General features: G+C 38.5%; 1 protein-coding gene across 2 annotated transcripts in view; it reads right to left on the bottom strand.

Annotated features, from left to right (window-relative positions):
* LOC100728286 (protein kinase C-binding protein NELL1) overlaps positions 1-26,138 on the bottom strand; it is a 755,088-nt gene that overhangs the window by 19,679 nt on the left and 709,271 nt on the right. The window contains exon 16 of one of the 2 annotated variants that reach the window (XM_063256788.1): positions 23,904-24,044. The exons of the other annotated variant lie outside the window; for it this stretch is intronic. Coding sequence (XP_063112858.1) covers positions 23,904-24,044 — 141 coding nt within the window. The remainder of the gene's footprint in view (positions 1-23,903; positions 24,045-26,138) is intronic. 2 annotated transcript variants of the gene reach the window in all.

Raw genomic sequence — 26,138 nt, 5'->3', positions numbered from 1 at the left:
GTTAATCTCTAATATATTACCTCCTTAAGATCATAGCTGACCACTGGAACAAATATAAATATCTATTAGTAGGCTACTTTCTGGTAGACTTGACTACTTCTGTAGGAAAACAAAACAGAATAGTAACTTATTCTAAATCCTAAATTTCATCTTAAAACGTACATAAGTTTGTAAGCATTTGGTGAGGGGTAATGGAATCAAAGTTTTAAAAACAGAGTATTCTCTTATGGTACACCAAAGCAATTGCAAAGAGCTACTATCCAGTGCCACAATTTTATATATTTATATATACATATGGATAGGGTTATATATGCATATAAAAACTATATATATATATATATATATATATAGTTTTTATATTACTTTGATGAGTTAGGGTTCACAATCATAAGTTTGAAATATTTATTTTCCTTTTATGAAAGAGATAACTGAGGATATACTGGTTACACAGGAAGCACATCATAGGGCGGGCATTGTCCTTGTTTTTCTGATTGATGTGCTATAATGCTCTCCAGCAACTTGCACCAGCAGAGGTCTGAAGACTTTTTTGAGCATAAACATGTTCTGGGTCTTTACCTACTTTTAAACTATTTACCCTGAAATTTACCCCGAAATAAACACTGAAATTCACTTTCCAGGGCAAGAGCTTGCTCACAAAGACTGATTGCATTTTAAAAACAAACAAAAAACACCCATTCATTTAGAAGGCATATTGCCTTGGGCTAGGTGTGTTTGATGAGGGGTTGGTAGTTTGAGAGGGATTAATGGCAAAGTGTATTTCATTGTTGTAATTTTTAAAATTGAACATTCAGTATGAGCATCAATCGTCCCTTATAAATAATTTTTAGTTGGAATATAGTTTTAGTTGAAACTCAGAAAAAGAATAATTACCCAAAGTGTGCTAAAATTTTGAAGCAAACATGACTTAAAAATAATGAGAAATAAATGGCCTGACAGCATGTATTGTATTTAGTATGGACTTTAATTCACAGCGCTGATGCAAAGTAGAAGATATTAAACGACTACAGCAAAATTTGTGGAAGGTAATTCCATAAATATTTGTTTGTATATTTGTTTTGTTTTGTTTGCTTCCCACCAATTATAGCCTGAGTCAAACCGCTGGACTGAGGAACAGTCTTGGAAATGGCACAAATGATCCCAATTATCAGGCTTGGGTTTCAGGTCAGTCACTGTCAGGCCTCACGCTCTCTCTCCAGGTAACACCCAGATCATCTCAGTGCACCCCACCGCATGGTGCTCTTCAAATTCCTGCATGTCTCCCCCTCCTTCTTCCTCTAATTCTTCCCAAATAAAGCTGGCACTGAATGAAAAAGTCAGGGAACCAGGCGGAAAGCAAGCTCTTCCTTATAACGCAGGGATTTTACGCCCCATGGCTTATGCTGCTGAGCACATTAGTTTCAGTCACAGTCCTTTATCACCCACATGAACCTATCATCCACTGCTGGTCTCCTGACAATAACACTATAGGTAATGGAACAAGGGCTCCGCATATATCATCTGTTTCTTCATTAGATTAATGCAAATATTTAATACAAAATTCAAATTCTGCCTTCTCAGTTAAGCATTTCCCAACCCACTGCCAATTCAATCTCATCATTCACATCTTCTGAACGCTCATAGCAATGACGACTAGTAGACGACGCCTTCATATTTAGGGATATGCCACTGTGAATCAACACTGAACAATCACATGCACATTACTCCTGCTCCTTAGTTTCTTTCTTTCTTCATTTTTTTAAAAGTAGCATATTAAAAATATTCAGTCACATATTTCTCTCATCATATTTATAACCTAGTTATCATAATATAGGAGGATATGATAGGTAGGGAGATAGATGATGCATAGGTAGTGAAAGATAGGTAAATGGTTCATCATATATAAAATAAAATAATACGAACTCAGGTTGCTTTAAGCTCTGTGGATTCATATCTTCCCATTCACCACAGTGAGATTCCTGTCACAGACTTCAAACTGGTCTCCTTGCCTCCGACACTTCCCATGATACTGCAGTGATTTGTGGCCGAGCATAACCACACTGTTTTCAGTCTTAAAAAATGCCAAGAGCTCATGTTTACCACCACCAGGAGCTGACTGAACTGGTATAAAACAGACAAAGACCTCTGGATTCTGCTCAGCCCCAGGAAAACCATTGCCATCCACATCTTTCACAGCATAGTGGCGCTTAAAAAGCAAGCTGTCTGCATCACTCCTATATTTACAACGCATCTGTATTACTCTGATGCTTCTAATGGAAGGCTCAAGCTATCAGCTCTTTAACACTTCAGTCATTATCTTTTACCCCTTCACTTTTCATGTGACAGCAAGAGATGCAAAATGTCAGGTAGGTGAAGGCCCACTGTAGGACATGGTGTCTACAGTTGTCAAAATATTACATGCTTGAAAAATACTAAGAATATTATTTTGTGTTCATACCACAAAAAATGACAAGCGTGTAAGGCAATGCATGTGTTAATTAACTTGCCTTAGTCATTACACAATGTATGTATTATGAAATATGTTCAACTTCCTAATATATACTGCTTTACATATTAATTCAAAAACACACACAAACATGTATGTGTTTGTGACATTCAATGGAAGATCACACAAAGGCTATGTTGGTTCCTTTGTATCATAGATCAGGCGTTTTTCTTTTTCTTTTCTTTTTTTTATAATTATAGGGCTACTAATTATTAACCTCTGTGGAATGAAATGAGGTATAAGCTAATTAATTGGTAAAATAAGCGTGTCCTTTACTGCGCTTTCAATGCAGTCTTAAAAATTCACAGTCAGCATCGTCATTCCTCATTGGGCAAGAGAACAAACCTTGACTTTGCTCCCTGTGCCCCACACATGATTTTATTCTTACAGTCACCTCTGGGGAATTGCACACTTAATATATTCCTCTCCATGAACAGTGATTTCATTCGGCGCAGAGACTAAATCTTATTTCTTTCTCTTCACAGAACCAAAAGCAGCAGGATGACTGTGGGTGTTCCATGTATTTATTTAATTTAACTTGCCTAAACCCACAAAGTTCAGACTAAGACTATTAAAAAGACTACTTGGTTAAAATGGAGTCTTTAGAGTGTTCAATGAGAGCGAGGCAGAGCCATCACCTTGCCCTGCATTGAAAATGTTTTGTTATTTATTATTGAGTTCTCATCTGCAAAAGCCCTTGAATCTGGCCCAAGGGAGAATTAATACAGTAGAATATTAACTGGACCCCATGCCACAACTGAAAGCATTTTATTTTCTGGTCAAATGGCGCTGGGCAAGGGCAGAAAATGACCCATTAACAAATCACACCAGAAACTGCTTGCAAGTGTAATTTCTACCAATCTGCTAATAGTGGCTACAAAAGGCTCTGTAATTTATGGTGTCTTCTAAGTAATCTCTAACCTGGTAATTAGTTCCTGGGAACAATGTGCTTTTATAATAATTGGACATTTTGTGTTTACAATGTTGCAAACAGTTTGGCAGTGCTTTCCCCTTACAAATCAAGAAACCTTGAGCATAAAGACAAATACATCTATTGTGCATGCTAAAAAATAGGGTACAAAGGCATAGTTGCTTTCACCTCTCCAGAGTGAAAAGATTTCACAGTTGAACACAGCACCATATTGCCTACAGAGTTCCATGTAATTGTTTTACTTACAACACAGAAATCTAATTTGGCTTTCACGCAGTTTAACAGATTTATGGAAAGGCAGATGTTAGCAATTATGGAAACTGACATTATTCATATTCTTGGTAATACAGACCTGTTTGCTTTGCACAAAGCCAACTTAATCTATTCTGCATATCCCAGGGCACCCAAAGGGAAGAGGCACCCTATTTACATTTTGTAACTGTCGTTCTCTGCTGAGCAAACAAAAAGATGCTCACCCATGAGACTTACCCACATCATCAGACAGGTCTCCCAATGACAAAGACGCAATAAAACAAGAATCAGTCAAAGTGTTGCAAGCTCAAATCCATAATCATTACGTGCCCTTGTTTTTTCTTATTGTAAGTAATGACTGCGATTTTCTTCTGTTGGGTCTTATAAATCCATCATTTAAACACTCTATGCTTGAATGACACTTTGTTTTCAATAAGACACCAGGCCCAAGCTTGCATTACAATTAATTTTCTTGCATTGACATTTTCAAAATTTCTGAAAGCTGTTGTTATTGTACTCAGTGTAGCTTTAAAAAATGTCTGGTTGTAACCAGTTGATCTTCTTTCATTGATTTGAGGTTCTCAGGTTATTTGGGGATGTAATAAAGTACAAGTCAGAGGTATTTCTATCACAGGCAATTAAACCAATTCAACATATCCTTGCATAATTTTCCTATACTTCTACAAAAGCAGCTCTGCAGAAGTTTTAATAGCATAAAGACTATACAGGCTCCTGCCTCGGGAACTGAAACTTGGCGACAGGCACATTGTTCCCAGGAACTAATTACCAGGTTAGAGATTACTTAGAAGACACCATTAGTTAGTGCATAACTCAGAGAACAAAGCGGGCATCCTTTCCTCCAGGGTTTTCAAAAGTTAGGTCAAAGCAGTGGACTTCCTCATTACCCCAGATTTCTCTTCCTAGAGCATCATTCACAGCACGTGTATCCTTAGTGTCAAACTCAAAGCAGGTGATGTATCAGGAAACAAGATTTAACCCAGTGTGGGAATATCCAGTTGTATGTGTTCTGACTTGGAAATCATTACCAGACATGAGGGGCTCAGAAATGAGAACAGAGCTTGGGGGCTTATTAGTGATAGGCTAGATAGAGCACAGACTCTTCTTCAATAATTAAAACAGCATTGCTTCTTTCAGAGTGGCAGAGGAAATGCTGTGGGGGGAAATATATACAAAACATATCAACAAAATATGTGTAAGAAACAAGTGCAGAAATGTTAAGCCTGGTCTGACTTGCAAAATTGCAACCTCCTAAAATGCACAGTAAGTTTCAGGACCATCCTCAGGTCCATTGCCTTGCTCTGCAGGGAGTTGGCCTTGCACACACTTAGGTAGGATGTTCCTTTCAGAGCACAGAAGATTAAGAAAGAGGTTATTACACTCAGTGCTCATCAGAAGAGATCCACCAGTATGCCAGAGGGCTCAGATCAGCTCAATTTAACTGAACGGGGGCAGCCAGCTGGAAAAGGCAGAGCAAAAGCAGCAGCTAGCTACAGGTTTGACTATTTGGAATGCTTTTAGGTTTCTCACAGGAAAGAGCTTCCAAAGTCCTTTCACTCTGACTCTTTCATCTCTTCCATGTTCCAACCATCCTTGAGTAGGGGTGACCCTATCTTTGGTATTTATCCTATTGTCTAGTGTATATGTTTGTTAGTGCATAAGGAATTTCCCTTTCTTTAATTGGGCAGAGTCTCAGTTTAAATAAAGGGACAAATAGGAACTGTCAGGACTCCTTTTCCATGTCTCATCCTTGGATCCAGAACTTATTTTGCTCATGTCTACAATTAGTATCTGTCTTTTCTTTTCTGGAAATTTCCAACTAGATTTTAGTGGTACAGTTTTGGTATACATAATGATCACACTCATCATAGAGAATTTGTTCCTGTTCATGATATAACTTGATATTTTTCTGCTCCATTTCTCTACTCTCCCTTCCACATCTTCTTCCCTCACTGCTTACAAAAGCTTTGTTTCCATTTTCTCATTTTTCTCTTCATTCTCTCTGAATGTATGCAGGTTTCCACATGATCATGTAATCTACAATTTCTCACAGTCACTGTGTGCAAACTCATCACCCTCATTTAACAAATACTGAAGCCAATGCTGTCTTTATCATGATCAGAGAACTCTTTTCTCACCTGTGGGAGACCAGATACGAAGTTTAAGGCCATCAGGACTGGCCTCTTCTGTGAGAACTAGAGAGAAAGCAGGGTCTGAGTGTGCACAGACACACTGCAGGGGAAATTAATGCAGTTGAGACCCTGTTGTTTGCTCAGATATGCACCACAGATGGTGGGAGATGGTCAAAGCCTGCTCTACTCTGATTGCCTCTGTCCATGTCTGAGTGAGTAAAGCCAGGTGCACCAGTCACTCACAGCTCCTTATCAAAGATAGACAAGATCCTGCTGGACCCCCCATAGTTTAACCTATTCTTTGTCTCTCTGTGCTCCATTTTCATTGTTACTTGGTCAGGTACAAGCTCTAAGGGTAACCCCTATATTCCACTCTCCTGGGCAGCATTTTCTATTCTTCCTCTTACCTATACATTCATCTAGTCACCAGCAATCACCATCAATTAACCAACTCCCCAGATATTCATGGAACATTTGCTCTGTGCCTTTCTTATGGTTCAGAGATGGAGCAGTTAATGATATTTTTCTGTAACTTTGGACCTTACAGTTTTCTCTTATTTTTAAATCTTGATACTTCCCAAGGCCCCATCCTTGTCCATTTCTTTCTCCTTAGTGGAAAGACAATGCCATGCTGATCAAAGTTTCATCTTCAGAATCGGGCATCTCTGAATGTCAATTAGTATGACTCACATACCCAGTTTGTTGCAGAATGAGAAGGTTCTTGAGACTGGCATCTTTCAATGTGAGAAAACAAGACAACTCTCAGTATCCAGGACACATGAGTCAACTGGGGTTCAGCTCCATCTCTGAAATGTATTAATTTTGTGACTTTGAAACTTTTACCTACATCTCTGAGCTTTGGTTCCCTCATTTAGAAAATATGGACAAAAATATCCCCACGATTTGGGGATGTAGCTCAGCAATGGAGTAATTTCCTACCATGTGAAAGATCCTGGATTTAGTCTTTAGAATTGCATGAAGAAAATTCCATACCACACATGATTATTTTTGTTTGAGTATTTGAGGAGGGGTCTTGTTAGTCCAGGCTGGTCTTCAACTCACAACACAGACCAGACTGTCCTTAAATCTATGGCAATTCTCCCACCTCAGCCTCCTATAGGCTTGGATTACAAACATTTATCACACACCCTGATGCCATGGGATAATTTGTTATGTTGCATAAACACCTAGTAAAATGCTATGCTGTAAAAATTCCTCCAAAATTAGCTGCCACTGCTCCTGTTGTTTCTATAATCTCTTTCTGGGTAAGCAAAATCAAAACCACCATTCCTATTCTCTTATTGTGTCACCAGCCCATGCATCCATCTCCTTTCCCATCATTTCCAATGGAATTCTGATTTCTCACATTCACATGGTTTTGATTAGCACACTGGCAAAAAAAAAAAAAATCCATAAATGTCAACACCCTAAATGTTCTCTGAGCTCTAATTTGTAGATGTGATGTGAAGATCAAGTGAAAAGTTGTGAAATAACACTATTTTATAATATTGTGTGAACTTACCTCAGACACTGGCTACATTATTTTTGTGGCATCACAAAGGTAGGTATTTTACTGCCGATAGAGACAGGAGCTTCTTCCAGTCAGGAAAATAAGAACTGGATGAAGGTAAATCACTCTTCTAACTAACCAAGTGAATTGCTGTGAACAATCCCTACTTCTCTACCTAGTGATTACATCTCCTTAAAATCAATACAATTCCAACCAGCGGAGAGAACAAAAGAAAAATCAATATATATTGAAACACTTACTGTCTAAAGAGAATTTTACTGCACAGAGAAGCAGTAAGAATGATGCCATCAATCTTACATATATAATTTTATATATCTACTTATGAATGAGAGGTAATATTCTTTTACAGCTGTCACCCACTTACGTAATATCTCACACCTGGCCAAATCCTCATTGGGTTGTTACAGTCATTGTGTTTTTAAAAAAATTTCATTTTTGCTAAAACAAATTACTCTTCTTACTTTAATTTTATATTCCTTGTATCTCCTTCATGTCACCTTGCATGCTCGGCTACAAACATTCTTTTTTACCTTCCTTACTTATCTGATATTCCTTACTTGTTTTCTTTGTGTCTGTCAAGCACTTTTTACAGTGCTTACTAAGAAATGCATAAATACTGGTTAAATTTGAATTTTTTAGAGCTGTGATAGAAAACAAACCTGTGCCCTTAGGTGGCATGTTTTGTTTTGTTTTTTTCTCCCTGACACAAATATAAGTTATGTAAAAAGACTCCCAAACCCTAGTCCATTTCTAACTTTATGTGATTACTTTTTGCCTTGTGGACCTGGGCTTATAACTCAAATATTAGAAGAGGAGTAGAGACAGAAAAGGAGGAGTCCAGAATCAAAGAAACAGGACACTGGAAATATGCCTCAGAATTGACCAGCTTTCTGGGACATCACAGATTTATCAAAACATTCCTGGCTTCTCTCCATGAGTATTTTCATGAAAGTGTCAAAGACAGGAAGTGTAATTTTCCTGCAAGTCTGGAAAACTTAGCCAAATAATCCCTGGGCACAAACACACATAGGATAATCAGCCAGGTTGAAAATTCACACTAACTCCCTATTTTTTACAAATCATTCTCCCAAGCAAATTGTCAAATGAGAAATTATTGTTTCTTTCTCTTCTATGCCCATGAACAGTCTTAGATACAAGGAAATTTAATTTACTAGAAGAAATGTCCTACAATACAGAAATCAAAGAGCACAAAATACAACCATGTGGATATTAAAAACCAAGTTCCAATGTAAATAACCACAGAGTCGGTTTGCAACAGAACTCAAAAAGCTCATGCAGCTGTTATTTACTGCCATTTATCCACATCTTCTTATTGAATTCCATAACTTTGAAGGGAGTGGTGAGGGTTTTCCAAATGCTCTACTTCAGTAAGAACTGTAGGATAAGAATTTGGATACTATGGCAAGAAGAATAAGGCCTGCTGAGAAAACTATTACCCCGATCATGGGTTGGTCTCTTATGCTTGTGTCTTAGACAATTTCATCTTTTTGACTCTTTTTCTTCTCTTAATCATATTTTGCTCCCTGTGGAACTCTAATCAACTGTTGGTTAAAAACATGTCTTGGGCTGCCCTGTATTTTGAAAGAGATATTCTCCAGAAAGACGTGGAAAGCTTCTGTAGGGAGAGGGGGAAGGGAAGCGTACAGCAGGAGACTGGAGCCCACATTGCTTCAGCCCACATTGTTGAGAGATAAGTTCTCCTTCTTTCTGTGCAAGTTATGCTGAGGGAGGTAAAACCATCTGGGCTAAAATTCGGTATTAAGGAAAAGGAAAGAAGGCCAAGGGCAGATTCCATTCATGACCAAAAGTTAATCAGACTCCTGTGGCCAGACACAAACAAATAACATTATCTACCCTGCTCACCGAACCCTTTAAAGGGAGGAAACACACACACACACACACACACACACACACACACACACACACACACACGAACACAGTTTCTAACAGAGAAGGGCCTCATTCCTAGGATCCCTAGGCTGGCTCCAAACCTATTAAGCTCTTCCTAGAGAAAACTCAAAGCTTCCAGAAGAATTTATTGCTGTCCTAGCTGTCATCTGAATGCAGGGCACGTCTCTCTTTGTCCCTATGGGCAAGTAGTCTAAAGTAGTAGTCTAAATTCTCTAGGTGCCAGTTGGTGGGGGGAGTCTTTCCCATGGACCACACCCCCATTCCTCCAGCCCTTTGTAAATTCCACTTCTCTACTCTGTTCAAATCCCTGCTACTCCTTGTTACTCTGTCTTGGTCTCTCCCAGCCATCCAGTCACTTCTGTCCAAATTGGAGTGGAGTTCTCTTTATGTCACAGCCACTCTATGTCTTTATTGCATAGTTTAGCTCTAGTTTAAACCTGTTCTTACTTCTGTGGTGTCCAGATTTGCTTATTGTTAATACTACTTCGTCTTTAACACTGCTGGTATCTTTAACACCACTCAGGTTTCTAGAAAACAAAGAAAAGAATTCTCACTGTTCACACAAAGTCCACACAACTCCTCAGGATGAATTGTGGGTAGGAGCCACTGTTCTCATTGATATTAAAAACCATTGCTCTAAAAGTCTTTTTTAAATTCATTTATCAACAAATATACATTGAGCACATATGATATTCCAGACACCACTGCAGCAATAGAAAATAAAACTGAAAAGCATTCTAGTCTCAGGAGATTAAGTTTTAACAGGAAGATGTAATTCCTTTAACAGGTAATTCCTTTAACATATCTTCTGTGAGGGCCTGTAGATGGTTTGGGATCCTATTCATGCCTTTGGCTTATATTAATTTAGGATTAATTTATCTTTATGAAGCATGAAGTATAACAGTAGTAATTTATTAAGCTGTCACTCACTATATTTCTCAGAGTTTTCACAATCTTCTTAAAAACATGACCTCATTAAAAAATAATTTACAATGTTAGCATCACCTTCGCTCAAGTGAAGAATCACTTATAACCAAGCTGAGAATCACTTAAATAGTTTTTGCTGCCAAGCATTTCTACCAGCGTGACAGAAAGGAGTGACACTCATCTCTAATGATCCTGCACATACCTAAGGAGATCATCATAATGATTAAATATGTTTGATGTTTCATTTTTTTCCATAATTTTAAAAACTTTTCCTTCTCGGGTAAGATTCAGTTAGGAATGTCTTAATGGACATCATTTTTGCCCTCAAACCATGAAGTAAGTTAAAGTTCCTCTCTCATGTACCTAGGCTGCCAGTAGCATATTTTCAACAATAGTTGTAACTTCATATAAGACATCTAAGAAAGAATAAAACAGGGTAAATAATTTGCTTATAATTGGCCATACAGCTAGTGAGTTTCTGAGTCAGGACCCCAGTGTAAGTATTCTGATCTCAGGTCAAGTTTAACCCATCACCTTTACATGATGATGATGATCAGCTCCCATTTCTGTAGGAAATAAATATAAAGATATTATGCAAAAGGTAAATGTAACTCTCCAGCACCCCAACCAATACAGAGTCCCCAAACACTGGCTGATACTTCGCATATGTAAAACAGAGTAATTAAATGAGGAAGTCAAAGACCCATCAGAAATGCTGTAATTAGCTGGTGCAGTAAAAACTTCATTCAAATTTGTTTCATAAATCCACTTGTGCACTCATGTCCATTTTTATTGCCTGGACCACTGCAATAGCATCTTAGTGGTTTGCTTTTCTAGGTTTCTCTAAAGAGAAGCCAAGTTCATATTCTGATATTTATTCATTATACTAGGTACGTTTTTAAGCAAAAAACAAAACAAAACAAAACAAAACAAAACAAAACAAAACACCCGCTTTGAATTGTCCAAGATTTAGACATAGAAATTAGTAAGAAACTTGTGTTTCCATCTATTTCTTACTCTTATGTGTCCTGAGAAACTGTTTTAATAACTCACTTCTACAATTTGCAAAATGGTTATTCCGTGTGGTTCAATAGGGAAACTCCAGCCAGCTTGTTCTTTAGTTTCTCTATAAATAAAATGGAAAAATCGCACTACACTTGAATGGCTATTGTGAGAATTGTAGAACAAAATCGAATGCATAGTAGTAGCTTCAAAATGACTGTGTTCAATAACTGGCTAATTCTGAGGGCTTCACATTTTAAACCAGAAACATGCCACGCAACAGCCAAACTGCCTAAGTACAGAAAGTCACACTGACCCATGGTAGAGGAGCTGAGATTTTCTTGACAGTGCTACTATATTAGTACAGCTGTATTTTCTATTAAAAGCTATCATATTTCCCCACAAAATAAATACTTACACAATACCAAGACATATGTATCATTAAACAGGACTCAAAACTGTCAACTCCTCAGTTTAGAACACGGAACCCTTCATGATGTGGCCTTCACATCTGTTTTCACTTTTTTATCATCATTCCCACCAACACCACACCAGCCATCGTGCGCTACACTGGAAATCTCCCCATTTCTCATCACTTCAGTTAGATCCTTTTATAACTCTGCCTCCAATCTGGTGTGATGGAGTCACTACCTGGAATATTTCCCTAAATGTACATTTTGCTTAGAACATTTCTTCTCATTCTTCTGTTTCAATGAAAATATATTTTCTGTGAAAGAGCTGTACACACGTTGCCATCCCAAATGAACTCACCTCAAGAAGAAACAATCACTTTTCCACAGAGTCTCTACCTGAATTTCTCATGTATCTACTGGCTCACACCCTGACTTCTCCAGTCTCTACCTGCTGCTTCTCCCTGCCCCAGACTGGAAGCGCTGTGTCTTACTTCTTGCCATATCCCAAAGACACAAGGACTCGCTCAGTGCTAACTCAATGAATGCTCCTTGAGAAAGTGGATCGATACAAACACTACAGTGTAAGATCCTCTGCTCATAAACACACAGGTAAACATCTCGCAGCAGCAGGAATAACCGCAGACTCACACAGACAATTCAATGTTCCTCTCAAAGGAGTTACAGATGTTCGTCTCTGAACGGTGGCTCAGATGTGATCTTTGGCTCTAGGACATTCAGGTGGAAATTTCTGGAGTGAAACAACTGCTCATAGTGAGCCTCAAGGCGCAGGAAGCTGATGACGGCCTGGAGCTCAACACAAGGAGTGCTCAGAATCAGAAGAAAGAAGCTGAGTGAGTCTCCCCTGGGACCCAGTGATAAATCCCAAGGCAGAAACGCTGAGGGGTCAAATCAGAACGATGACGGGAAATACCCAGGCTGAATTCTGGTGCTTTACATCTTGGCTCTTACTGTACTGCACATGAGCAACATTTGGAGACAACACTAGCAATTAAATAAATAAACATAAACATGGCTACACTTCCTCAAAAAGAAGCAGACACACAGATAGACACAAACTTAGACAGAGGCAGTTTCAGAGTACTTGAGGTCTTCTGAAGGCTTTCAAGGTCCCTGCTTTCAGTCGAGGGGGTACCAGAAGTAGTCAAAGGGGTTCATGAAAACACTTACCACTGAATTTTTCTCCAGAGCTGAGGATCCCTAGGTCTGTGGTAGAGTAGAAAATGTGCATTTCTATCAAGTTGTCAGATGTAAAGTGGATGTCCCTGATATTCCTGGTGGTGGTCTCATCTGACACCATCACCACGCGTGACATGAAACTCCATGTTCACAGTCAGTGCCATGAGTTTAAGAAACTATTTCCTAGGGATGTCCCCCCTGATCCTGCTATCACTCAGCAGACACTTCAGGAAGAAGACTATCATAAAGTCATTTAAAACATAAAGAACATTTTTCATGATGTCAATTTAAGATCTTAGGCCGCAATCCAAATTATGTCTACAGCTACTCATTTTCCAAAATGCCACCTCTGCAGTGAGCAGGAAGCCCTAAAGAGAAACATCAGTACTGCAAAGCAATTTTGGGGTAAAATGCCAGTCTTTTTCTTGTGTATTTCTCACTCTTACCTCTGACTGTCTTCCTTCTCTCAGAGCTCCCACTGTGCTCAGTCACACTGTACAACACTGTCACCAAGATAGGCTGAAATTCTAAAGGATGCTTTGCCATGTATATCCCAGAGTCAGAAATTGTGCCTGGCTTCTAGAGACAACTTCTGAGTTGCTGTGGTCCTGTATATCACACTACCAAGGCTCAAGTTATTACAGCAGAAAGGAGTGCAGCTTTTTCAGTGTCATAGTTTAAAGTTTGAGTTCTGTCTCATAATACGGAAATGAGACTAAATATCCAAAATATTATGACTGGGATCTTAGCTTACTGACAAGATCAGCTACACCCACAGGAGGATTAAAGAGTATCACTCAACAAAGAAGCGACTGTGTTGAGTGATTTACATTTTAATGACCACATCCAAAAAGAAATAGACAAATTAGCAAGATGTTTTCTTTATAAGTAAAAATTCTAAATATTTAATGAGCAAAGAGTGTACTCAATAAAGTTTTTCTGTAACAGTATAGAAGAAATCTCTTGGGAAACAGCTCCTTATGCAAAGACACTGAATAAATAAGGATTTAATTCCTAGCATAGGTTATTTCTATTCTTTACTTCTCAAGACATTCTGCATTGTGCCAAATCCACAAAATGCCTAGGAGAGAAAAGGGCTTTAAGGCTAAATAAATTTGGAAACTTTAAAATGCACAGTACAAGCTCAGTCCTCCTCGTTCATTAAATAAATTGCTACCTGCTAGGGTTCCTCTAGGGAAAACGGATTTAGAAAATATAAAGATCTCAGAAGAGTGCCTGAGCATAAAATACGGAATTATTTTATATGGTTAACATTTATTTTTATTATTATACTGAGGAAATATATAAATCCTTTCATCCTTCACGCCTACATGCTACCTGCTACGACTTTCTTTTGATCTTGTCTGATCTCTTTTTCTCTAATTATCCCCATATTTTAGAGTGTCAAGGAAATAATTTTACACTAATTACAAATTATATTGGAGGGCTTTTCATTGTTAGGTGTACGCTGAATTTTATTTTCAATTTGATGCTTTAAAATCCTTAAGTGATGAATCCTTTCTTATCCTTCCACACAGTCTACCTTTATGCTAAAAACACTGTAGGCTATTTTTATAACTATAACATTTATATCAACACTCTAATACTTAAGTTTATTTAAAAGTAGATTTAAAATTTTTCCTCTTATTTGTGTGGTACACGTGCTGTCCACTCAGAATAGAACTGAGGTCCCAGCTCCCTGTACAGCGTTCTGCTTTAAGGTAGGATCCCAGGCTGCTTTTTCTGCTCCCAGGATAGTCAGAGCTGCCATTGTGAAGGTGTCAAACAGTGGGGAAGCTGTCACTGAAGCCACACTCAACACAGCTGAGGATGGCTTACAAGATAGTCCTCGGACCCAGTTTTAGATCCTGTTAGAATAACTTCCATGCCCTCTGTTCCGAAGTCACATTGTAAAGTATTCACCCCCGAAATGAGGAGGTGCTCTTGGCTTTGCCAAGGTCTCCAGATCACATTCTATCCAACCTTTGTGCTGGGCAGGTCCAGGTCTACAGATATGTGGATGGGCTTGAAGGGCAGCAGGTAATCTTGCAGGGGCTGTGATGGGCCTCAGCTCACCCCAAATCTATCAGCTGCAGCTGTGTGGATATGCTTTCTCTGATCAGATCACTCCCTTTAGATGTTTGAAAATGTTCTCGCCCTGCCCATTCTGTGTTCACTTGATTCTAGACTTTTCCATACCCATTCCACATCTAGGTGGTCTCTCCATCCATCAGAACCCACCATTGGCATCCGACAATGTTGTGCCTTACAATTTAAGTCCTTTTAGTCCCAAAGCTATGCTCCATGCTTTTCACACTGACTCCAGTTTGATGTCACTCTACGACCTTGTGACGTCTGGCTTTGAGAAGGCTCTTTGATTATAGAAAATTTATTATTTACTGCCAAACAATCAGAATGTTCTTTTGCAACAAAAATAACTCAGGAAGTCAGCAAGACGTCATTATATAAATAAAATCAAGAAATGCCTAGGGCACTGTGAATGGGTCCTTAATGCTTGGCAAAGAAAAAATATTCACAGGTATCGTATAGTTGGCATCTGTACTTCTACCCCTAATCCTTTTAGTTTGAAATACCCTGGTCCACAAACATGCTTTCTCTGCTCTAACTTGTCTGTTTCTTGGGACAGAGGAAAAATACATTTGTAATTTTCTGTCTGGAGAATTGTATATGCATCTTCCTTTGAAATTAGAGTAATATGCATAAATTGTAAACTGGCTTCTATGATATTCATAAACATTTTTGTTTAATCCCTTGGTTACAATATTTATTTCACTATCCTTATTTTTAAAATAGTTTTATTCTAATAGTTCAATTGAATATGTACATTTCATATGTACTAAATCAGTACTTTTAAGATGTAAGGCATTATATGTGGATAAAAATTATATCAGCTAATATCCTATACACTATCTTGTTTTAAATTTTAATTCTCTAGCCTCCACAAAATCTTTCTTTTTCTATTCTGGGTTCACGTCACCAGACATTCTAAGAAAGAAATGACACCAGTGGCCAGCACATGGTATCACTAGCAAGGCTGAGGTGCTATCGGATTAACTGTCACAGCCTGTCTCCTTACCTTCCTGCGTGTTCCCAGTGATATGGCCCCAAAATGCAAAATCAAGTGGATCAAATGAGTCCCAGGCCTCCCTGTTCACTCATATTATTGTAACTCTCTATCTAGACCTCACTCAGTTTCTCTCCTTCTCTCCAGGCATTCCGCACTGACCTCCAGATACCCTGGGAAAGGTTTCCTCCATCCTGGATTCAACCCATTTCAAAAGCATTGACTACAGTGTTAACATACGAAGAGTACAAACTTTGGGATCAAACCCATTAGGATTATGGTCTGTGGTGCCATTGCTCAGCTGTGGGAATGGAGTCCGTTTATGTTAATACCTGGGCCCTCATCTTCCCCACGTGTAAGATGCTGATGGCGAGAAGGCTTTCCTCCTATTGCCGCTGTGAAACTAACTGCAAGTGCCCGGTGCCTGGCGTTGATGCAAGTTAATGATAGTGAGTGCTATTTCCTGAGCATTTAAAACATAAGCACTAAATGCTTCTCCTTTTCTGAGCGTAATTAAACTCCACTATTACTCCACAGCAAACTATGAGGTTGGCACTTATATTAATTGCTCAAATAAGCCCCCCGAGAAAAGGGAGCTCTCAAAAAAAAAAAAAAAAAAAAAAAAAAAAGCAAGCTCTCACCTAATGTTAGCTCTTAATTAGCATCACTCTTATTGTCTTCATTAGGAAGGTGGGGCCGCTGAGGTAGAGGGAGAGTAAGTGTTAACAATTTTTATCTGATACTTGGCAGGATAATTGCACATAAGAATATTTTTCTTAGAATAAAAATCCACTGCAAGAATTATTTTCATCATTCTACAGTATAAAAAGTAAGACATTAAATAACTTGCCAAGTGCTGCTCAGCTAGAAAGTCATAGAGATGAGATTTGAATCCCAGTTTTACTGGACTTGAACCTTTGCATTATATCCTGCTGCTGTGGAACCAGGTAACTAAGTAGTGGAGCACAGGCATCAGTGAGCTTTGTTCCAGGAAGCATTAACATAGATAGAGTGTCGCCAGGTTCTGCTCCTTTGGTTGCCATTCCTGGGAGGACTAGGTTACAGGCTCTTAGCACAGACTCAAAATCTTAGGCCATTTTAACTACCCTGACTTAGCACCTGGTTACAATTAGAATCTTCCTTCCAAGAGATTCTAGCAGGCCTTTCTTTGCTTGTTTCACTGTTATTATATTGTTACTTTGCCTAGTGACAACAGCTAATAATAATTCATATTTTAATATTAATAAATGTTCATCATTAGCAATAATTTATTACTTCTTGTAACATAGTGATTGCTGTTGCAGCAGCTGTCCTAATACAGCTATGCCATTCAGAGTGACCAGAAAGCAGACACCAGCATCTGGGCACTGGCTTCATCCAAATATGTCCTGTGCCAAAAGCAATCACTGGAGGTTGAGAGATGCCACGTCCTTTTAGAATGACTCTACCTCTTTGTGCACTGATGATAAAATTAATCCATGACCAATATGACAGTACAAATCTACAAAATATATCAAAAGCCCTCAGTTTTACTGGAGGGATAAACAAATAATTAGGAATGCAAATGTAATCTTGTAAATTCTGTCCAAGAGGCATAAATAAATGACTATGGGGACATGTAGGAGGGAGGGCATTTTTAAAAATAATAACATTGATTAAAGAGAAAATGTAGACCAGAGGTTCAGTGCGTTGGCTTAATAGTCTTCCTAACTCCTTGGAGATTTGGAAAAAGACCTCAGTGTAGGTCCACCCCCAAAGAAACTGATTCTGAACCACCCAGATATTAATATCTCACAGTAGGTCTTATTTTTAATAGGCTACCTGGGATCTATTACAAAACAAGCTTGAGAATCATTGGTTTAGGGAGTAGGATTTCATCAGGATTTTGACAAGAGAAAATAGAAAAGGGAAAAAGGTGCAGAAAAGAAAAAAGGAGAAAAAGAGTACAGGGTTTGGAAAAAGCAGAATAAAGACTTGAGCAGTTTGAGAATCTATATGAACTAGGAGTGGAACCAGGAAAATAAGGACTCATATGCAAGACCAAGATCAAGGATGTGGAAAAATACAAGTCAAGGTCTGAATAGCAATTTTAAAATATTCAAAATGTTCTTTACCCTTATCATTGTTAGTTACATTAATTTCCCCACTATTACATGGTCTAGATCACCATGCCATGATAAAAAAGCAACTTCCAAATTAAAACTGCGTATCATCGACTTCTACTACCACAACATCAAAACACGAAGTTTAACAACAGATCACTTCCCCACCTTTGAATATCCTAATGTGCACATTTTTGTGCTCTTCTTTTAGCCTTAACAAGATACACAAGCAAATGAGATGGGAAGGAGCGAAAAGAAGAGAAACAGAGACAAGCTTCTCAATAATGGAGATCTTATTTGCTACTCTATCTAGAACCATGCATTTCTTTAATAATGTAACCTACGAGGTACGGTTGAAATACATGGTAAATGCTTAAACCTTAAGAACTAGTAGAGGGACAGACATGTAACTACTGACTTCCTGTAAAACACTTTCTCTGGCTTCGAACACACTTATCCCATTATTCTTGCCACTTTCTGAATATTCTGAGGAGTGATCAAAATACGGAGCCATCCAAAGGAAAAGGAGGTGGGCAAAATTTTCTCTCTTGTTGCTGGGACAAAATAGCCGAAACCCAAGATGAAGGAATGAAAGGTTTATTTAGCTCACAGATTATAGAGGTTTCAGTCCAAAACCAGCAGTCCCAAGGCTGGGTGGCATGGCACAGGGGCAACAGTTCAAGGTGGCAGAAGACAGCAAAGCAGCCAGAGCACGTCTCTTTCCTCACTTATGCTGTCAGCACCCTATGCCCCTTGGGTGAGTGTGGCACTTACACCACCTCTGTGCCCTCCTTTTGCACAGGCTGAGGCCATTTACAAGGTAAGGATCCTAGTTACCTGCCAAGTCTCTTGGTTAAATTTCTAAACTTCTCAAGTTGACACAGTGTATCAGCCATGATATATGATGTGCATCCTCACAATCTTATTCACTGGATCTGGCAAATTGCAATTTACAGTTCTTCTTAAAAAATCAAAATGATCATAGAAGGTAAATGATTTGAAGTGATTCAGCACAATAAGACAACTAAGACAGAGTAATTAAAAAGAGAACTTCCAAAGCTGCTTCAGAAAGTGGCAAGAATAATGGGAATAAGTTTATTCAAAATTGAAGGTGGGTGTATGTTTAAGAGATAACTGGAAATTTGTCTTCTAGGGCAATAATTTCTAAAATTTAAACATCAGATTGTTTCATATATGTATTTATAATTTGTATTTTTTTTATCTGAGAGGGATACATTGGAGGAATTTCTAAGTAAATGACTTAAAAAGCAACTTGAATCTATCCTCTTAAGTGAAATAAATCAGGACCCACATGTCTAAATATTGCATTTTCTCCCTGATGTAGGAAACTGCAAGAGTAAGGAACAATACATACACGACATTGTGAAATGGGAAGAAACTGTTCAAAAGGCCAGAAGAACCAATACAGTGGAAGGGGAAAAAGAAGGAAGGGAAAAGAAAAAAATAACAATGTTTGAAAAGTGTAAAATGGAAACAATGCTTTGTAAGTAGGGAGGGAAAATGGGTTAAAGGGAGGAGAGGGGATTAGGAAAAAAAGAATCAAAATACATCATGTAAGAATACAAATTTCCTATGATGAATGATTGTTATGTGTATCTAAAATGTACTAACAAAGTTTATATAAAAATTAAACATTCACCATATTTATCAATCACACCTTGTATTTTAGGGGGGAAGGACAATTATCAACACTTTTGCTTATGAAATAATGAATCTTGTGGAAGCCCTTTTCTTGATGGCGTCACTAATTCTCAACGTGTACTGTAACAACATATACTGAATTCCATCTGAGAAGAAATGGTACGCACTGCTATAAGACTTTCTTCTAAAGGCTGAGCGGCCACACATTTATATGCTACGGGAAAAGAACAGCAGAGTACAAGTGCAATATCATTTTTTAAAAGGCTGGTTTTAGCTGTTGCTGCTTATTTTCAATGAAAGCATCAGAGGCTGATGTCATCCAGGACTCATTTTGATGTGCTAAATTTCAGTGCCACTAAGCCATGTTATTATGATTCAGAATATTCCAGGTCATAAATTCCTCAAGAACAAATACTTTAACTTTCATAATTACATTCCCAAAAGTCCTCATGCAGTGTTGGTATGACATTTGTTCTCAGTAATATAATGGGTTGGTTTTTTGATATTTAACAGTTTTTGTCAAACCAAATAGGAAATAGATCTAATCTTCATGGTTTTGAATGTCTGCTCCTTCAGTCATCTCATCTAGGTCATGCGATATCTACTATTAATCTGTGTTATTCCAAGGGCTGGAACAGCAGTGCTGAAATACACAAAGTCCTTGCCCATGCAGAACTTGTGGGCTTGTGGCAAGAGAAAATTACATGTATGGTCACGCACAATATATTTGAGAACTTAAAAAATGCTAAAATGTGTATATAAAGTATATTTTAATGAAGAGCCAGGGGAAGATAAAATAGTCAGGGAAGGCCTCCCTGAAGAAGTAATATTTGATGTCAGACCTAAATAATGAGACATCCAAGCCACAAGACAGATGTTGAGGGCTTGAGAGAGAACAGCAAAGGTAAAGGTCCTGAACTTGGGATCAGAGAGAAGCGCCTTGTCATGTTCAAGGCTGGTATCTAGAAGATGAATCCAAGAAGTAGAAAGAGGAAATGCACCTAAAGCCTGAAGGGCATGTGAAATGAGAAAATGTATTTACATTTAATAAGATGGTATTAGAAGGTCACAACAGGAAAGCACCCTGACCCAATTTGTACATCATTTTTCCAGGAAGTACCCTGACCCAACAGAATGCTCTCAAATTCCAAAGAAACCTTACATGATGATTGGATTTCTGTAGATCTGATGCTATTTACCATGGGTTATTGTTAAGTAGAGATGCAAGAAATTCCAATAAATGATTACCCAAATTAAAAATGCTTCTAATAAAAAGCAACACTCTTCCCTTGCTAACATGTCCAGCATTCTGAGATTTTCCTCTGCAGAGCAGGGATTAGTTCCTCAATGCAGGAAGTACACACACACTTATACACACACACACACACACACACACACACACACACACATGCACGCACATGCATCATATCATTCAACATGGCAGAGAATACAGCACTGGGACAGGTGCTATGTAGAGTGCCTATATCATCTGACACCATAACTGTTACATTTATAAGAATGACAGAGCACTGGTGATGATTATGTCTGAAGAAGAGGTACACATGGAAGCTTTCCTCAGCTTTTGTGATATAATGTCTCCCCCTTGCTCAGACTGAGACCTCAGCTAGTCTCAAACCAGCTGTGGGGCTCTGTTGTAGTTGAGAGTTACAAGGAAAAAAGTTTCGTATAGGACATGTAATTTATAGTATTATTTGTAATGGTCACCCAAGGAGTCAAATACAAATAAAGCACAAGAAATCTGTTTAAGACGCTAAAGAGCTAGAAAATCCAGCTAAGGGCCTTGATCCCTTGGTAATAACCTGCTTCAGCTCAGCTGAAAACCTATAGCCCACGATAATGACCCATGCAATTCAATCCCATGGATCTGAGCTGGGAAGGCCAAAGGTTAGCGGTGGAAGCTAGAAAGTCTGTGCTAGCAGGATGAATCATCTGTGCCAGCAGGCTGAGGGCTCTGTACTGGAGCCAAGAAGTGAAAAGTGAACCACAGCTAATTTCAGCAACAAGGTCTTGAGTTCTTCCAATGATAACAGCTGAGTTCATATCAGGGAGCCAGCATGACAAGCTCCTCCAGGAGAACCCATGGCTCCAAACAGCAACATTTAGGAGAACCCACAGCACTACCCTTCCCATGCACGTCTCCTTTTTATGTTGGCCACAGTCCTCAGGTGGGCCATCCACACTCAGCACCACGCTAATTCAGTTTAGCTGGTGTTTAAACTGACCACTAGTTACCAATCCCCTATAGGCTCTAAGCAAGGCGTCATCTTGTCTGAGTTTCTTTACCAGTCAACAGGATATGATTAAATTTTCTTGTTTATTGAACACCAACTACTGAGCAGTCTCATTGGAAGTATAGAAGAAAAAGTAAACATTCGAGCCAAAGTCTACTCAGGGAACAAAGAAACTGTCTAATAGCACAATGAGTGGAGCTATGGAGACTTACACCTGGCTAAGAGGTCTTGAGTTGGTGGAACAGAGCAGTGATTCTTCTTATGAAGGCAGAACAATACATGTCACAGTGACACATTACCTAAATCCAGGAAAGTAAGCAAACCTCATGTCCTAGCAGCCAGACAGGAGCGGGTACACAGAGTCCCTGAAGATGAAACAAGATGGTAGGTCCAGACAGTCACAATAATTTTTTTTATCTTGGTGATTTTAAGGTGCTTTGTGCATACTGAAGCCTAAGGCTCTCCCTTCTTGATGTCAAATATGATTGGTAAAAATTAAGGTTTTATTTTAGCATCAGAGTTAGTTAATAAGTTACATTCTATCTCCACAGCCATTGGATCTTTTCCTATTCATGTGATATCTGTTTAGATTGGGCAGTGCATGCACAGATGTACCTGGAAGAGTATAAAGAAAGGATAATAAATGCCAACCTCAATGCAGTTGGGAATCATTACATTAACAATGAAAAGAAATGTGGTTGGAGTAGGCCAAGTATGCTGACTCTGCATGGATGTTGATGGTAATAGCTAACCATCAGTGAATGTTTTATAGACATTAATTCAATGAATTATCACAATGCTCAGATTAATTCCATATAAACATTATTTCTAGTTACAAATTAGATGGATGAACTACAATCGAGAGAAGAATTTTCCCAAGCAAAGCTTCATAGAAGTGGGAGAGCTAGAATTTGACACCGGAAGTCTGGCCCAAGGGTCTGTACTTCTGACCGTGACACCACATGCTACGCAAGACTTTGGTGGACAAGTCGTTCCATGTGTCCACCATTCCTTAGTACATCTTTGCTCTAGAAAACCACTGGTAGAAATGTGAGAAAAGGATCAGCTGGCTCTTAGCAGCATCCTTTAGAGGAAAAAGATGTGCAAAGGGCACTGAAAAGGAATTTCCAAAATCAAATTGTCACATTGTAATTCAGCACCCAGACTTTCTGCACACAGGGTCAGAATGCTTGCCCTCTGGGTCTGCCCAGTATTCAGAATTCAAATAAGTCCATATGACATGAAAGAATTGGACTGGCAGGTTCCCATGGAAACCGTCATGTTTTTGATCGGTCGTTTGCCTTCCAACAAATTTATAAGGTCTGAAAATAAGAAGAAATCCATCTGATACCCACCCAGGTTCAGCTTTTAATAGAACCACCATTAGAGGTGACTTTGCAGGAGATAGTGATGGTGGCTAAAGTGACAATAAAAAGGTTAATGTAACCACATTGTATAAGTGATTCAAAGCTTATGAGTTTTAAATACATAACAACTCATTTAAGCCTAATAATATGTGAGCATTATTGCCTTCATTTTTACATAAATGCAGATGAGGATCAGAGAATACAGTGACTTTTAAAATATAAGAGCTGGGATTTAAATTGAACTTTCCAAATGTAAATCCATCACTATTTCCTCTTGCCACAGCTGCTTCTCAAACTGTCAGAGATTTCACTGAGTCATCATGGTTTCCATCAAAAAAACTAAACACCCATAGCATACAGGTTTTGTTCTTCTGACAGTTTCCATTTCTATGTAAAAGTTCTAACACTCCCCACCACATAATCCCTGACTTAATCTCTAAATTGTACAGGGAAGAATCTTGGAGAAAATGTGAATATTGATGAATTTAACCAGTGAGTGGTCTTATTGTAACACCAAGAGACAGACAGACACCAAAAAAAGGCTTCCTGTCCTGTGAAGGCCGAGGGGGATGGAGGGCATGGCTGGAAGCTGCTTACCAATACAGGACTCCCCGGACTGTGAATAGGTCCCATCGTCATGGAAACCGCTTCTGCACTCACAGAGGTACCACCCTGGCAGGTTAACACAGCGGGAATGGTTGTGGCACTCAATGATCCCCTCTGCACATTCATCAATATCTGCCTCAGAGAAAAACACAAGCCCGCCAGGACATTAATGTCTTTGACACTAACCTTCAGTAAACACCCAGATGCGGTCAGGTCAACATATCAATTGGAATAGTTAGTCACCTAACATGAGAGCTAAAAGAAGAACTGAATGACATTTTCCCCCACAAAATCCAAAACATTTGAAAGCTTCATTCACGGATGTTTTCTCATGCTGGAAAACAAATGAGTGAGGTTGGAATTATGAAGTCTCTCCTAACAGCAAGTGCTGTGTTGCCCCACTATAACCAAAAACCCAACTGAATACCCTTTGCACTGTCTTAGAATTGGAGGCATGTGACTTTCCTTCGATTTGGCATTTCAAAATTAGTAATGTTAACTATCATAATTGAGTTCTTGAAAGATTCTTATGAACAGATAGTTCAGAAAACTAAGTAGAATTTTACTAAATTGCAGGCTTAGATTGCAAAGCTTTCAAAGAAGAATGGTGGTATCTGCTGTTTTTAAAAATTTATTTGACTGTTGCATCTTTTTTTCTTAGGATACCTTTAACATTTGATGGAGCTAGTGCTCTGGGGAATATAGTTTGGAAAATTATGGTTATAATTCATTTAAAACTGTTGATTAAAGATGTTAGTCAATGAAAATCCCTCATTTTTATTGACTCCTGATGACAGAAACCCCTTTAGTTCAGTTCTGTATCATCTTGTCCTTTTATTAGTACATGTTTATAGCACAAAATTCTTACATTCACCATGAAGAGTTGACAGGTATCTTGTTCTTTAAAATAAACAAATACCTGGAGAGGTCACAGATTTTTCGAGCCCAAGCACATGCTTCTGAGCTGAACTTGATTGATTCCACTGTAGAAAGAAGGGTTGCTGGTTGTCATGATGAAATTTCTATAGAATTCTTCATGAAATTATTTCTTAGAATCCATCCAGAATGTATTCTGGATGTATTCTTATTTAGAATAAGATGTATTCTACATCTTAGAATACATTTCAGTAGCTGGAAATCTACTATTTTGCATGGAAATACCTGAACTATTGTATATATGAGTTGAACATTAATTTACATTGGGATATAATATATAATGAATCGGATACTCAGTATCTCTTTCAACAGATCTTGTAGGCATCATCTCAGAGGCAATCAACTAACAGAGTTCTATTGCCTGTTCTAATTCTTGAATTATGTAATGAATCAGTACGTGAGTTTAGTTGAAACCTGACTCTCACTTTATCACATCCCAACGCCAAGCAGGGAGGATAAAGGTACATATACTTCTACTGTTCAACTCCAGCTTCTCTTTTGCAGTGAATGATCTTTTGCTCATTAAAGCCTATATTGTTCTTTCACACAGAACATCCTTTAGGCCTCTAAATGTCATCAGTTTTTAGGGCCTAGTGCTTCTATGGCACCTTCGTATATTGTAGTCAGACTGTGTGTGCATTTATTATAAATCCCCCCAAATGAATTCCCTATAATTATGTATACTGTCATCTCTTGAACTTTACAGGTATATTTTATGTGAGATGTACCTTGGATCACTAAAGATATCAAAAACTGAAGTGAGATGTCAGTGGTGGCTGTGGCTCACAGGGACAAACCTATACCCTGCGTTTCTGAACCAGCTCAGGGTTTTTCAAATGCAAGTCAATGAAAGCCACACTTGAAAGACTGATTTTCACATCTCTCTGAAAATCGAAAAGGGAAGACTGACTTTCTGGATATTAGTTTGAGAGATAACTCTTCATAACAGAGCAACAACAAATTCTATCTGGGACATTACAAAGCTGTCACAAAAGTGATACCCACAGACTCCATCATCTTTAGGCTGCCAACAATACTTTAGATAACCATTTAGCCATGAATAGTGCTAGGAAACTAGAAGCCAGAAAGTCAAAAGCATGTCAAATAACTAAGGACCTGAATTTTTTGTTTGCCTGTTTGCCTGTTTCCCACAATCCAATAGAGCAGAAGTCATCCCTGTGACACAGGAACCTCTCACAGCCAGTGAAGACAACAGGGGAATTATAGAACTGTGACTTCCCTAGAGACACTACAGCATCCCCAGATTGCATTGGAAATGAGGGAAGTAGT

This window comes from Cavia porcellus, unplaced genomic scaffold (assembly GCF_034190915.1).
Source record: "Cavia porcellus strain 051 isolate PalLab524CR breed Dunkin Hartley unplaced genomic scaffold, mCavPor4.1 scaffold_9, whole genome shotgun sequence".
Lineage (NCBI taxonomy): Eukaryota > Metazoa > Chordata > Mammalia > Rodentia > Caviidae > Cavia > Cavia porcellus.
The sequence above is the reverse complement of the archived record's forward strand: the minus strand, read 5'-3'. Positions and strand labels throughout refer to the sequence as shown.